The 17171-nt window shown below is 32.1% G+C and overlaps 1 protein-coding gene across 1 annotated transcript in view; it reads right to left on the reverse strand.

The window, feature by feature from the left end:
- Nucleotides 1-1401: 1401 nt before the first annotated feature.
- LOC110821890 (uncharacterized) overlaps nt 1402-17171 on the reverse strand; it is a 43319-nt gene continuing 27549 nt past the window's right edge. Inside the window, exons 7-10 of the mRNA XM_088208241.1 lie at nt 13578-13929; nt 7914-8139; nt 4832-5053; nt 1402-1841 (exon numbers count right to left, since the gene is read on the reverse strand). Coding sequence (XP_088064367.1) covers nt 1688-1841; nt 4832-5053; nt 7914-8139; nt 13578-13929 — 954 coding nt within the window. The 3' untranslated portion in view covers nt 1402-1687. The remainder of the gene's footprint in view (nt 1842-4831; nt 5054-7913; nt 8140-13577; nt 13930-17171) is intronic.

Consider the following 17171-nt stretch of genomic DNA (forward strand, 5'->3'; position numbering starts at 1 on the left):
ATTTAAATTTCTCATTTAGTTTCTAATTCACACATCCAATTGATGTGTAGAGAATGACAGAAGTGTATTTTATCAATCATTCATCTTTTTTTTGTCTTAGTTGATTCTCTCTTCTTGATCTATCTTTTTTTTTGCATCTTTATATATTTGTAATTCGTTTATCATTTCTCTTATGTGTCATTTTTTTTTTGAATCACTCTTGTCTTTTTGTTTATTCTTTTTCAAATTCCATTATGTGGTCTATTATCATTTTATTTTTATTTTTATTACAACAAACTATAAACTCTTAACCATTATAATTATACTCGTATGATGAATAAAAATTAAGTAAAACCGTGAGCTCCATTAATCATGTCAGTTTATCATTTGAGTACTTGAGATTTAATACCCAAAAATGATATAATCTTAAAATATTACAAAAATAATTCATTCTGTTAGCATATTTCTATTAAGAAATCTAAATATAAGTTTGTTATAATTGCTTTATACGTGGATAAATATAATTAGAATTCTTGAAAAAATTTCAAAATTAATTAAACGCTTTAAAAAAATTGAAATGAAAAATTTAGGGATAACAAACTTTTATCTTGGTATATAAATTGAATGTTTAATAAATAAAATTAATATTTATTAATCTACATTGTTAACCTTTTATATATGTCAAATTACTTGATTGATATAAAGATTTTTTTTTTTTTTTATCTTGTAAGAATAATAGAGAACTATTTGTTATTGAAATACTATTTTAGTACAATAAATTTACTAATATATCTTGATAATAATACTAAGTACAATATATCATTTTTGATAAATATTAAAATATAGTTCTTATCCTAAAAAAAAACTTAGTGATAAATTTAAACATATATTATATATTTATGAAATAATTAAAAAAATCTTATTTTATTTAAAAAAATCAAAATAATCTTACTTTATTTTTAAAAAAACAAAACAATAACTAATTGATTATGCAAATGTAGAATACTCAATATTAATGAGGCAACTAGAGAGTGAATATGCTTGAAACAATGTTTCAATATATTTAGTAGGCATGTGGTATAGTCTTTAAAAGGAATGCCCCACTACACTATCCAATGATAATACTACATGCAAAATTTAAATGAAACAATAACATTAAATTATATAGAACCGAACATATTTTACCGAAACTCTTAAGGTTAAAAATTTTTGTTTAAACAATAACTTAGAACATCTATCAACCAAAAAATTATTTACTAATATATTTAAACAAGACAATTTTTTAATTTCATAAATAAGATTTCCTTTTCCTAATAAAATTCAAACAAACCAAGTTTGTAAAACCTTCTTTCAATTTGTAATACTATTACACCAAACCTCCTAGTGAAATTATACTAAACTATTACTGACTAGGAACTAAAATATTATAATATAATCACAATTTCATTATACCATTATTCATTCCTGACGAATAACTACTACAATCAATTTATATTTCACTCGGCAAATCAAACTTACCCTAATTGTTTCAAGTCTGTTTTAAAAATAAATAAATAAAATACATTATCGTATGTAAAATAAACATATTTCTGACTATCCTAAGAAAAAAACTAAAACCAGAAAGCACATCCTCAACAAGCTCCATACAGTTACATCACAATCTCATTTCCTGTCTGCTACACTGTACATTGCGAATGCAAATTGAATATCACGGTACATTCTCATCTTGCAAAAGAATCTCATAAATATCAGTCCTCAGATTCAATTCCTTATCCCGCATTACTTCCTGAAGATCTGACAGCTCTTTTGCAGTAAGGATGGAATTCAACTTGCGAAAACCATCGAGCCAAAGTCTTTTGGAACTGCAAAATCGTTTTGGAGCAAAATTAGGAAGAAACATCACCACCTGTATGAGATAACTTAGACAGACCCTTCCTCTTATACATACAATTTTCAGGTACCAAATTAGTTACCAACATTATGTGGAAATACAGGAATTTCTGAAATCCTAAGTCTACACATGTCCTCTTTTCTTTTAAAAATAGCCCGCATCTTTTTTATTTTCTACAAATGTTATATGCAACTTGTGTTCTTCTGAAGAAAACATGGATCGAAAGCTGAAAAGAAGAAGTGATGAAGATGTATTTACATGGAAAACTCAGGACAAAATCTTCATCCTGCCTTTTAATATTGGAGCAAACACCCAAAAGGCACCATTTAGTAGATTGACTTATTTGTTATTAATAACTGAACAAGAAGAAGAAGATTTCTTATATAGTTACCACATAATAGTAAGTTATTTTCTTTATAGTCTACTATTACGTACTTATGTCCTATATTGGAAGTTTATATTATAGTTAATATCCCATTTAGTTAGATCCTATTCTCAGTTTATGTTTTCTTATTTCTAGGTACTTCTATAAGCACATTTTCAAAACAAAAAAAAAGAGACTCCTATAAGCACATTCACTATTTCTTTAACATTATAACAAGAAAAACATTTTACTTTATTCTTTTAGCATACTACCAAAAAAGGCTTAGAGATGTAGGACAAATACGGTTGATCCGTCCAATTAGGAATTTGGGATAAATAACACATACATCACACTTAGGGTTTCTTAAACATCACATTTAAGAAGTACTTAAACATCATATTTAAATGTTTGATTGCATCACACAACCATAAAATTGAGAAAACTCAAAATATTATTGAATAACTTGAATGATCAATAAATAAAATTACAAAATTATTTATAATAATTTATAAAAAAAATTTCTAATTAGAATTAGATTAAGAAATAGTATATTAATATAATTAGAATACTAATCTAATAAAAAAAATTCCTATTAATAATGTTAGGAATCGTAATTTTAATATAAATAGAAAAATATTAATAATAATAAAAATCGTGAGTGACTAAACTATAATAGTACTTCTCAATAATATAGACTGCCAAATAATATAATAGTTTTATATTTAAAAGAATTATAACTTCTAATCTATTTAGACATAATCTATTCTCCATTATTTTTTATTGGTTGGAGAAAATTCATCTACAAGTTTTAAAGTAGTGAACAATATAAAATCTTGATATTCGGGCTACACCACAAACTCAAAAACCTTTGTGTTTGGTTGTTGTCGCCAATACCTAAAATAATAGAAAGGTATAATTGTTTAGGAATGTTAAATCTTAGTGACATAATGAAACCAACATATTGGTATGTCAAATCTCTTGTTGCATGAAATTTTCAAAGAGTTGAACTCTTGGGGAAAGATATTGAGCAATATGATGACATAATGATTCTTCTTGCTCTTCCACTTTGGAGTCTAACGATATGCACCTTAGCAAAAGATATGTACTTGTTTGTTCACTAGGGGCTAAATCATCATCCTTGTTGGATACATAACCATCATCCTTTTCTTGCACCTCTTCCTTTTCTTTTAGTTCAACATGTAAGTTATTCTTAACCATCATCCTTTTCTGTTAGTTCAACATGCAAGTTATTCTTAACCGTCATCCTTTTCTTGCACCTTTTCCTTTTCTTTTAGTTCAACATGCAAGTTATTCTTTGTCGCGCATTCGAAACACATGTGCCCACTTTAGCCACATCTTAAGCATACAACTTCTTTACCTTTAGGAGTTTGAAATTTGATGTTGAATCGTTCTTTAGTTCACCTTTTGATTCATATGTATCTTTAGGAGTGGATTCCGTAATATTTCTTGGGATTGGATAATTCAAATATTCTTCCAAATCAAAGACCACTTGATAAATTTGTGCCATAGTTGCAGGAGGTTGTTGAATTAACTCTCTTTTAATATCAACTCTTAGTCTTGTCTTAAATTGAGATGTTGCTTGACTATCATCTTGGACTAATTGACTCTGAAATTTTAATTCTTCAAACTTCTGTGTATATTCAGTTATTGACATGCTTCCTCTAAGTAAATCACTCAAGATCTACTCTAGAAGGATGAGTAAAATGGGAAAAACTACACAAGAAAAAAAGAGACAATTTATACAAGGATAGATTTGTCTCTTTCGTTGAAACAACATGCAAGTGGGACTCAGGGAAAACAGAAGAAATTGAGTGATTGTGACCTTTACCAGATTAAGTTGCAGGCTGCTCGGGCTGTTGCAACCTCCAGGCACTCCTGGAGGTTATACGCTCTTCTTCCTGCCATTGCAGGCTATAAATAGGCCGTCCTAGGTTGAATAAATCATTGATCTCTCTCTCTCTCTCTCTCTGTCCCCCCCCCCTCCCTTTCCCCCTCCCCCTCTCCCCCTCTCCCCCTCCCCCTCCCCCACCGAAGCTGTTGCTCAATAAGGGTAAAGACTTGTTAATTGACATTAAAAATAATTTTTTTTTACCATGGTTAATTGTTGAACTTTGTGATAAGTTGTTGAGGCTTGCAGTTATTTTTATGGAAGGTTCACAATTGTCCAGTGTATATATTTCCTTGTCATTGGTTGAGCTCATCCTTGTTAAGTCTTTATCGTAAAGGTTTAGCTCCTTTGAAAGGATTGTTTACGAAAGCAAGCAATCTTCTCACAAGCAGTTACAGAATTCATCAATCTTGTTACAAGGCAGTTCGTGAAATTCATAGATATACCAGCTTTTTTCTTTTTAATTTAGTTTATTTTATTGGTAACTTTAAGCTTATGTGAACTTCAACTTGAGGGGAAGTGTTGAGAATACAAAAATTAAAAGTTGTTTATCAGAGTTCCAGCCAGCAGTGTTGAGATTTAAAGCATCAAATTAACTCAACCAAAATAAAACATTTATGGTACTATTGATCTTAAGAGAAAAATGAGAGTAAAGAAAAAAAAAAGAGAAATCAAGTGAAGTTCTTACCCTGGGCAGGCATGAATAGCTCGGAAAAATATTTGCTTCGCTGCAGATGGATTGCATGCAATCTTAATCTCATATGCTATATAACTACGCCAGAGTAAAACTGATTTGTGCAACATTTCATTTGCCAATGCTCTCTCAAACAATCCATGGATTCTATGCTTGGATGCTCCTCTAATTATTTCAAATGACAATGCATAAAGCCAAACGATCATAGATGGTTTCCTGGCAATGTAGGCAAAGCAAGACAATTATCATCTTGTTTAAACTTTAAAAAGAAAAGGCAAAACTGCAATCATCTACCTTGGGTCAATAAAAGGGTAGTGAAACAATTCATGCTCATAATACATGCAACTAAGGGTGTATTGATTAATTCATCATTCAATTCCTATTCAATTCTAAGTTCTAACTCTCATTCTAGTTCTAATTATGTGTGTATTGTGTATTGTGTTTGAGTAATTACTACTGTATCTTGAATTTCTCGATAGTAAGAATTCAATTCCTATATCTTATAATTGGAACTGAATTCCTGCATAGGAGGATTTTATGTCGGGGGTGGTGGTAAGTTAAATGAACTAGATTATGTTCTAATTTTAACTGATACCATGAAAACGACTAGAACTTATTAGAAACTAAATGGAAAATGAAGCAGAGGCAGGATAGATGCATGATATTTATCCATCTTGGTCAGTATGACAACAGTGAAAACTGACTAAAAGGATACTACAAATTAAGAGCGAGAACAAGGGCAAGAACTATAATTTACTAGAAATTAAATGGGAAATGAACCAAAATGCAGAATAGGTGCATTTTGATTTGATCAATCTCGGATAGTGTGACAACAGTGAACACTGAATAAAAGAATACAACAAATTTAAGAGTGCAATACCATATAAGTAATAAGATTAAAACAAGAAACATGCTTGTATTCTTACATCACATTAAATTTCTACTAATATTTTCAATTATCTCATTCACAGATACCAAGCCATTTTACATTTACGGAAAAAATGACAATGAGTTGCCCCACCCTTTCAACACATAATATAAATATCTGGACACCATAGCTCGGTTATGCCTATGCATGTGTAGAACCTCATTATTGCTCAGCCTATTAAGAAGAGCATTTCATGTAAACACGTTAACCTCTGAAGAAACTTGAATTTCCAAAATTCTTTGGCAAAAGGAATGTTGTAACAATTTTGGTTGAGCTATTTGGTAATAAAAGGACGGCATGTGTCTAATTTCAGGGTCCAATGTCTAAATCCAAGTACCAGGTTGTGTGTCATATTGGAAAGACTCCACCAAGGTTAACAGTGCTAGCATATTAGTAGTCTCCCACTCACGTAAGTTCCTAAAAAAAATGAAAATTCCAAGCAATGAAGTACGACTAGCAACATAGGGCCATTATGCTGCAAGCATAGTGAGCCAATGAATAGTAGCAGTAACATGCTCCAAGCAAATTTGTACTAGATTCCTGGACAATTGCACATTTAAGTGAGAAACAGTTAGTAATGTCTAGGTCTAGCGCTTAATATAAAACTATAGGTGCAAGTATAAAACTATAGGTGCAAGGCATATGTGAATTACTGTGACTCTAAAAATTAATGCATGAGTTAACATTGGGAGATGAGAAAGGTTTTTCACACTATAATATGACAACAAGGCCTCAATGAGTATTAAGCACAACCCAGTTCAGTGTGAGGGTACAAAATATATTAACATTGATTAACATTGCACTAAAACAATGGCACTTTAGACATACCATTTGACCTCTGGAGACTAGCTAGCTGATACTTTCACCAAAAGTCCCAGCAACAAACAATTTCATAGGTTGGTTTGCAAAATTCTAAAATATTCCATATTTAATTCCAAAATAAATTCCAAAATATTCCTGAAGATTCATAAATCCCCAACTTCTAGAATATACGATTATGTTTCTATAGCTAGATAGTTCACATTGTGAACATCTCTTATGACTACATTTAGTACAATAATACAAAAAAAGAAGGTATGTCCCTCTAGCATTCCCATTGGTCCACCAGCAAAGCTAAAGCAAACAGGGCTTTTTTTTTTGTTTTGAAACTAAAAGTTGCACAGTTGCAAACCTTGTTGAAATGTTTGTTGTTTTTTTCGTTTTTTTTTTCTTGTATGTCTATTTTTTTTTTTCTTGGAGGATAGCTTATCCTCCTGTAGGATGTTTTCCCTTCCCTTCCCTTAATCTAGCATGTTTTTTCTCCTCTACAAAAGACAACTCCAAAGTTAAGCAGTAGAACAAGACAGACATTAGGATTCGGAAGCAAAAAGGGATCATTTGATGAGGTCTTCTAGCATTTTGACCAGGAGGGAATAGAGACTTGTCCTCTAATAAAAGGAAGAGTGGGGATAATGTTAGGATGGATCTTGCCAACTTTTTGCTGCTGGAGGAAATAGCATGAGGCAAAGATCTGCACTCACCTGAATTAAGGGAGGTGAAGGGCCACCAAAAGATGGTGGCAACCCTAACTGCCAACTTGTGTCACCTCTTATTGATCTATATGGGGCAGCACTCCCTAGTGGCAAACTGTCTTGCTTCACATTGGCGAGGAGTAGTACCAACTCCCATTGGACAAATAAGTTGGTTGCTATTGTTCTTTCCGCCACCTATTCTTGTAAGATAAGACACTTGCATTACGAAAAGAATGAAGATGATGACTTTGTTATTTTGACAATAGAATTTGAAGCATTTCTTCCTTGAAGTTCTAGTTTGTACTGCACTTTTCTTTTTCTATTTCCCTCTTTTCCGTCTCCCTTTCCTCTCACTTCTTAAATTCTTCTAAGTCCTCTATTTACCTCTTATTATTTTCTTTTAACCCTTGCACTTTGCTAATCTAGTAGCATCAACTCCATACTAGTTAGAAGTTTTGTGATTGTGAATGATTGGTCTACACTCTTCACTAACAAATATTTATCAAAAATACTTTTATGTGATTGTGAATGATTGTTCTACACTCTTCACTTACAAATATTTAACAAAAATACTTTCTTGTTTTCTCATCAAAACTTAATGTGAGAATAAACTAAAAATATGGATAAAGAACCTTACTTTCGAAAGTAGTCATCAAACATCCAGCGCAATTTATTAGATGTTGTATACAGATGGCTGATCTCGACCAAGTCGTTAAAAAGCTCAGGGCTAAAAGGATACATCTGCAGACCTTGTGAAATGGATTCCCAAACCCTTGACATACCTGATTGGTCATAATGTCTCTGAACCATCTTCATATAATAATTTAACAAAAATTCAAGTTGATAACTTTGGCTTCTTCTTTCTGTCAATTATCAAATCAGGTAACTAACATCAGTGAGCAAGCTAAGATAATAAACCAACTTAATCAAAGATGACAAATACCTGTTGTCCATGTTCACTGTGAAAAAAGAATTTAAATCTTCTGGTAATAGATACAATCTTATTTCACATAAAAAAAAAAGAAAAAGTTGTTTACAATTTCATTCATCGCAGCAACAAAAATCCCTTGCTAAATTAAAGATGATGCGACAGCTCACTCAGAGCAACCCATAGTTTTAAACATAAAATTCTGTCCTATTTTCCTTCTTTTGAGCTGGGTTCTGGCAGCCATCTTAAAGGAAAAAGACGCCCACAAAATTGCGTTTAAAAGGTCTGCCAACCTTCGTAGCATGAATTAGGAGCACACATATAATAAAGCTGCAACAACGAAATAGCATACCTTGACTTCACAAGACTTTAAAAATAGAAGAGAAAAGAATTTTCTGAAAACAATTGAAGAAACACTTAGATGGCAGATTGTTTCACATTTATCAAGGAAGAGTTTTCTGGTATATAAGTATTGCTACAAGTTTAATGATCAGGAAGATGATTCTGTACTAAGTTTCTATCCCAGAATCAGGTGTGAAGAAAGAGACAGGGCTGTTTGGAAGGAAGCCAAGAAAGGTTCCCTTTGTCAACAGGACTCTCTGGGACACATTGGACTGCTGATAAGCACTAACTTCCTTGGAAAGCCATCTGGCAAACTTCTGCTCCCTATAGGCTAGCTTTCTTTTTGTGGTAAGTAGTGTGGATGCATGTCTTAACTATTGACAATTTCAAGAAGGAAAACTATGGGCCACGGCTTCTAGTATTTGTAATAGTGTAGGAGAATCTCCTTGCCTTCCATTGCTAGGTTTAGCTGGCTGGAAGCTTGTGGGAAGTTATGTTAGTGTTTATCTTACAATAACAGGTGCTTGCAGGCTCCATTGAAGAGGAGATTTAGGATTTACTATTTCTAGTCACAGGCAGGTGTTGGCTGTTATTTTCACCTTCTACTTTCTGGACTATTTGGAGAAGGAAAAAATCTAAGAGCCTTTGAATGAGAGGCTTCTTTGTTCAAAAAGATTCAGGATCTTGATGAACATATATTTTAGGTTCATAGTCATTTCTGTTCCAAAGATGAGGTTCTTTCTTATAAATATTTTGAATTTTCTAAATAGCCAACTTTCCCTATCTTATGTACGCTACTGGCACTCCCACGCTATTCTGTTTATAGTACTCCTTTTCTTTTAACCCAAAAAAAATTAAAGAATGAAAAATAATAAGTAGATCAAAGTCATGGCGTTTCTGGAAGGAATGTGAATTAGGACATACACATGTCAAAACTCAAGCCTAACATTGATAACTTTTGTTTACTAAATGAAAAATTGTTCAACTGAATGAAGAATTGGCCACCTAAGTGGGATGATAGAAAAATATTACCAACTGGACTTGAGGTTGACTCCCATCTCTGTGGCCTCAACAGTATTACCAACCCAACTTATTAAATAATCATAGAATTGCGTGGAAAGCTAATACAAGAATGATTGTAGTCTGAGCATATCTCTATCCGCATACACAAAAGGATGAAATTGAAAGGCAGCTGGAAGAGCTCTTGCAAAAGCGATAACCCAGCCCAGAAAATCCTATTTTCCTATCTCTAACTATTGGTAAATAGACTAAATGAAACTAGACTTTTGGTATTGAAAAATATTTGGGTATGTTGCATTTGTTCACGTGCGTCAACATCAGCGAGGAAAACTTGACCCAAGAACTCTGAAGTGTGTGATTGTGGGATACTTTTCTACTCAAAGGAAAAATGCTACTATCCGCTCACTAAAAAAATATATGTATCTGCAGATGTTTCCTTTATTGAAGATGAGTCATACTTTAGCCAATCTTATCTTTAGGGAAAGCTTGAATCAAAAGATAAAGACTTGTTCTTTTTCGCTTTACCTTACACTCTACATCACCGACAAATGATCCTCCTTAATTACCTCAACCCATAAAATGACTCCCCTCCATTACTTCAAAACCCAGAAAATGACCCAGCACCGGTGACTGTACATAACCCAAGAGTTTCTCCAGTGTACTCAAGAAGTAAGAATTTGAATCCCAAACCGAAGTATATTTAAGTATCAAAGTCAAGTTCTGAAAATGAAGTACTTTTGAGAATCCCTAGCCCTCTAGATACCTATTGCAATTCAGAAAGGAATTATAACATGTACTAAACACCTACCTTATCTAATCTCAAATTTTGTGTCACTTGACAAGTGTTCACTATCTCATAAGAAGTTTCTCACAGGTTTAAATACCACGTGTATCTCCAACACACTACCTAAGAAATTATCCTATGAAAAATGAAAATATCCTATGTATATAGAAATGTAGGTAGTGGAGAAAAATTGCACATGGGAGGCGGCAAACATTGCAAATGAGTGTTCACCATAAAGTACAAATTGATGGTACAATAAAGACATATAAACCCAAGCTAGCGGCGAAGGGATACACACAGACTAGTGGAATAGATTATTAAGAGACTTTTGCACCCGTTTCTAAGAGGACCATAATCTGAGTACTATTTAGTTACAATTATAATTGACAATTAGAAAAATTTACTGTAAAAAATGCATTCTTACAGAGGATATTTACAAATTCGGCCAGACTTGTAAAAAATGTAGGAGCCAATAAAATCTGCAGATTAAAAAAGGGTGTATATGAACTGAAACAATCACTGAGAGTATGACTTAAAAAGTTAGCAAAAATGATGTTGGCAATGAGATAAAAGCAAAATCAAGGCGACCACACTCCGTTCATCAAACACTCAGACTCAAGGAGAGTTACAATCCTACTTGTGTATGTAGATGACATTATTATCACAAATAACGATGAAGAAGACAAATTGGCACTTAAACAATGTTTCATAAATGAATTTGAAATCTCTACTTCCTTGGAATTGAAGTAGCCCACTCAATACAGGAAATTTTATCTCACAGTAAAAGTATCAGTGAACTTCTAAAAGACATAGGCAAATTGGCATACCAACTTGCAAGCACGCTAGTTGATGTCAACCATAAGCTGGGACTAGCAGAAGAAGATACAACCACCAACAAGGAAATGTACCAAAGGCTAGTCAGAACACTTATCTATCTATCACAGAAAACCAGACACCAATCATGCAGTAAGTGTGATAAGCCAGTTTATGCACAATTTTAAAGAAATGCATTTATAGGTTATTAAAGAAATGATAAATTAGATTAAAGAATATAAGGACAAATTGCATCCTTTGTAATTAATTGTAATTTATTATCTCCTTTTCCATCCTACAAAATCTTTATATATAGGATTATAACGTTCAATAGAATACACATCAAGCTATTCTTAACACAAGCAGCATATTGGGTGCTACAGTATTTGAAAGGAACACCATGAAAAAGTATCATATTCAGAAAGAACACTGGATTACTACCAGAAACCTACACTGATACCAATTATATTGGTTAGTAGTAGATAGAAGGCATAAGTTACTGCACCTTCCTTGGAGGAAATCAAGTAATATGGAGAAACAAAAACAGAATTGATGACAACGTCCAATACAAAATCAGAATTTCGAGTAATGGTACAAGGAGTCCATGAGTCATTATGAGACTATTGCGACAAGAAGTTATCAATAAACAATACTCATAATCCAATATAGCATAACAAGACAAAGAATACTGAAGTTGACAAACATTTGATCAAGGGGAAAGTAGACAATGGGTTCATCCGTATATCTTACATGAGTAATTTCCAACTTGCAGATGTGCTCATGAAGGACTTGAGCAATGCAGCATTTCACAATCATTGTCAAGCTGGGCATGGAGAAGGTTTATTCACCAACTTGAGGTGTGTATAATTTATTTTGTAAGGGTATAATAGTAAGATACACCTATGTAATTAACTTTTATGGTTAGTTTTTCCATACTAAAAGTTGTATACATATAGAACCCAACTATTCAATAATAAAACATAACATTCTCTCTTCCACAAAATCATGTTCTCAAACAACTTTTTGAGACAAATTTTGGACTCCTATAGTAGATGAATTACTCTAGTTGTACTAGGGCTGACAAAACTCGTGCCAACCTGGTCAACCCGAGATGATCCACCAAAACTCATCCTAGTTATTCCTCTAAAAAAACCTAAGGCAAGTTGGACCAGGTTGGGTTACTTTTTTTCTTATGCCAAAATGGGTTGGGTTCAGGGTTGACATTGAAAAACCCTCCACTCTTTCCCGGTTATATTTCTAATTAAGTAAATATATTATGTATTAATTAACTAAAAAACATATTATATATATTTTGATAATTGAAATAATTATATTAATATATTGTATGCATAATCAAGTGGGAATAGTTGCATTTAACAAGAAATCTGGTCGGACAAAAATAGAATTAATTTTTTAAACCTACTCTGGGTGGGGTTGATTTTGGGTTTTCAAATTTTAAAACTAGGTTATATTCGGATTTCGCAACATCTGTCCCAAGCTTGACCTATTACCCTTCCTAAATTATAGAAGAGTAAGTTATTGACCTAATTCGACTAATTTCGTGGCATCACCAGTAAAGATTGGAAATGGTTAGTCGGGTAAATAAATAGGAAACTTGCCCCTACTAGCCCAAAATGGATTGGGCAAATAGGAATAGTTAGCAGTTGTAGTGTAGGTATGGATAAAAAAATGTTCCCTCATATCTTGAGATATCTCGAACGTGCATCGATGGTTACTAAATAGTTTTTACACTGTTCAGCTTTTATATTTTTGCCACTAAACCTAGGACCACAATCTAGTGTTTCCTTCAGTCCCATACTTCTCTTCTTATCAATCGGTACTACAACATTAAAATGTCCATGGTACTAATAGAATTTCAAACAAAGTATTTCTTATATTACATGATACTACCTATAACAAGCCGAACCTCAAATGTCGATAAGTACGGACGTTTGCACACTATTTCCAACTAGTGAAATCAATAAATATTACATATACGGTGGAAGTACACATTAATACACATTACTTGTAACAGAATAATTGTTTGTTTGCAGATATATGAGACATCTAAATTAATTACAAATTTAAAATAGAAACTAATAAGTTTTTCTTCACAATCTTCTCTTGGTCTTAGATTTGTTTCTCATCTTATCTTATCTAAAATGGGGGTGATTTGGGGTGAGTTTCACGAGTTCAGTAAGAAAAAAAAATTTATAATACAGACTTACGTACATACATTCAAGCAATATATAAAATATAATAATATTTATAATCAAAAAACTATTAGGCAAAACATCATAATTAAAATATACAACAAAACAATTAACACGCGAAACAAATGCAGAGATGATTTAATCTATCTCATGCAAACATTAAATAATCAATGAACGAAAGCACATAAACACCAAAATAACCTGGAAGCACCGTCTTAAGTGTCTGGTCTAGAACATCGATACCAGCAGCCCATCCAGTTGTAGCCTCTTCAAATAGTGAAGCTGAACAAATAAGAGCAACAGACTGGTCATCTATAACACCACGAGACCATGTTGATCTTACTGATTTTATTCTCTCCCTAAACCCTTGGTGTGCTCTTAGCAGTTGCAAACTGGAAGGTTGACATTTAAAAGGACTATATGTCATGCCACTTCCAAGGCAGCATAGAATATGGATAGCACGAGAAAGTGATTCTTGACTACTACCAGAACTATTGTTTAGCTCTGCCTCAGCATACCAAAAGTATAAGAGAGGAGAATGAGACTGCATATCCTGCTCCAATGCATAAAAAAAACAATATTTTCAACATTCCAATTAATCAAGTCGTGACACAAAATAATCGAATGATAAGAAAATCTTACAAAAGCATCAAGGCCCTATTTCATACCACCCAATTACATGAGAAAAGTAGAAGAGATCAATGAGGCAGGGTGGAAAAACAACACAAAACAGAATAATAGTTATACATAAATAAACGTTATATATTATATACAATAAAATATTAGAACAATTTATTTATAAGAAAAAATAAAGCATAAAAAAGTAAAAATAGCTTCCCTTTTTTTTGCAATTCCTTCCGTGTAATGCAATATTCGGATTACCTTTTTTTCAATTAGGAGAGATGATTGAGTGGATTAAAGTGTTAGTTTGTTAATTAGTTGTACAAGTTATTCATAACAGGGTTCAAATCCTTATCTTTTTATGTGGAGTATATAATGTACTTTATCTTCTGAATTATCAGGGAATATTTTATCAAAGGTTTATAATGCATCAATTTATCCTTATATGATTTTTGTTGAATAATATACTGGAGGGAGGACAAGGAACAGAGAGGATGATTTCAAAGCAGATTCCCAATTCATTAGATAGAGAATGAGAAGATCTCTAAAATTTTGTGATCCTCTGCCGAACTTATTACTATTCAATGAACATTTCAATATTATACCTTGAAAAGGGTACGACTCTTCAAGCTCTTTAAGATGAGATTTTGAGTCTCACGTGTGTACTATTTCACCACCAATACATTTTAAAAATGAAAATTTGTAATTAAAATTTCTTTATTAAATTATTATTCATAATACTTAATTTACAAAATGTACATATATATAAGAAAAAAGTAGAGAGAATTTTATTAGAAAACTAAATACAAATCAATCCTATAAAAAGAAAAGATCTTCTAATTATGAAAATCGATTATGGTTATTCTTTATAGGGAGAGTTCCCTAAAGATGCAAACTATATAGGAACTGGACTTCTACAAGAAGTTGATTCTTGTACTCCTCATCAAGCTTGTTTGAATATGTTGAGTAAATCAAATTTGGAACTCAATTATTCGAAAGTCTTCCTAGGTAATGCCTTGGTGAAAAAAGCTGCAATTTGATGGCAATATTGAAAATGCCATAAAGATAGTGTTCTTTACTGTTTTTTCTTCAACAAAATGTCTATCAATCTCCACATACTTAGTTTGATAATGATGAACTGAGTTCTTTGCTATGTTTATTGTGCACGGATTCAAAACACTTTCATAAACCCTAAAAAGGGAATTCTCAATTCACCTAATACTCTTCATAGCCGCATTCTGTCACAGACACCATGTGCTAAAACTTTAAACTCCGCATCGAATTACTCCTTGATACGACTGACTGCTTTTTGTTTCTCTAAGTAACTAGATTTTACCAGACATATGTATAATATCCAGAGGTAAATCTTTTATCAATTATAAAATCATCCTAATCTGCATCAGTATTATTTTAATTTGTTATCTTCTGTTTTTCTTGAAAATAGTTCTTGTCTATACTGCCTCCATAAGTTCTTCAATTGGATTATTCATTAATTGATTTACCAAATTGACAGTAAAATTGATATTTGGTTTGATATATGAAAGGTAAATTAATTCACCCACTAAATGCGGTAGTTCTTTGTTAATTGGAACACTATCAATTTTACTTCCCACTTTAATTTTGGGACCCATGGGTGTGTATGCAGACTTGCACCCAAGCATTTCAGTCTCCTTTTTGTTTTCTTAAAGCAATAAGTCTATCATCATATAAATTATCAAATGAGAGATTTGAACTCAGATTACCTGAAGTATTCAATGATGTTTGATATGGATTTGGATTTGTATTCATGACTTTGATAAGATGGTTGTTGCTCTTTATTTTCTTAGTTATCGTTCCTTCTAGTGTAGACTCAAAGTTCAGGTTTTTCAGTACAGTGAGTAGATTCAAGTACAAGTGTCTCATTTGTACTTGTGTCTCATCTCAATCTATATGTTCTAGAGATAGAATAGGCTTAGTTGAAGGATGAAAATATCCGATGGTAGAGTCTCAAAATTGAGATTCTTGTGTGCATTCTTCTCTATCTGGATACAAATTTATAGTATGGTTGATTTTCATAACAGTTGACATCCATGAAATTATAGGACGTTTGCATGATTGGTGAATAATAGTTATATCACCTTTGGTTTGATTAATACCTAACAAAAATGCATTTTATTAACTTAGGGTCTAATTTGCTTCTATGATGGTTGTGTACGTGAACAAAAGTTGATCAATAAAAGATTTTGAGAAGTATAGTAGATAGAAGTTGAGTGGTAGGAAAATATTGGAGTGTAACTTACTAGGTTATTTGAAATTCAAGAACTTGTGAAGGCATGAACTCTAGACATCACTATGTACAATAACAAACAGTTTAGAGGTTTCGTAAAACAATGTAGGATACATAATATGATTATATTTTGACAATTGACATACTTCATAAATAAATTTTTTTTAAAAAAAATTATTTCTAAATAAAGAATAGAATAATTTTTGAAGGTATACAAAGTTTGAGTGTGCTAATCGATAACACCATAACATAATTGTCATCTGATTGTCTAAATAAGTTGAACTGTTTTGAAACTCAACACAGACAACATTATAGGATTGTCTCCTAAAACATTTACTATCTATCCTTGAAGAAAAAGAGCTCAGAATACACCTTAACATTACCAATCATCCTCCTTGAATCCAAATCCTAAAGTTCACATAACATTGAGAAAAAATTAGCAATACAATTATAATCTTAAATAAGTTTGTTTACTGATAACAAGTTACAACCCAAATTAAGTACATGAAATACTCTCTCTAAGGTTAACTCTTTTGAGATGAGGATATCACTTGTTCCAACCACTATTGAATGAGATACATCCGCTATTTTTATGGTAAGGTTCTCTTAATATTGATTATATTTTTGGAATAATGTTTTATTCATTATGTGGTCAGATGCCCCCAAGTTAATGATCCGAATATTGTGACTTCCTAAAATAGCATTAAGAGCACTAAATAAATTACATTTTTCAGCTATTAGCCTAAATCCTTTATTATTATTGATGAGATTTTGATGTAGGAACTTTTTTTGAGAGCTTCTATCTGCTCTTTGCTAAATAGGCATGATTCCTTGGTGGAAACACCTTAATCAATAAAGGCATAATTCCCCTCATTTTCTTTATCTGTGATTGATTTGGTGATCTTCAA

The sequence above is a fragment of the Carica papaya genome, chromosome 7, assembly GCF_054855325.1.
Source record: "Carica papaya isolate Zhongbai chromosome 7, ASM5485532v1, whole genome shotgun sequence".
NCBI lineage: Eukaryota > Viridiplantae > Streptophyta > Magnoliopsida > Brassicales > Caricaceae > Carica > Carica papaya.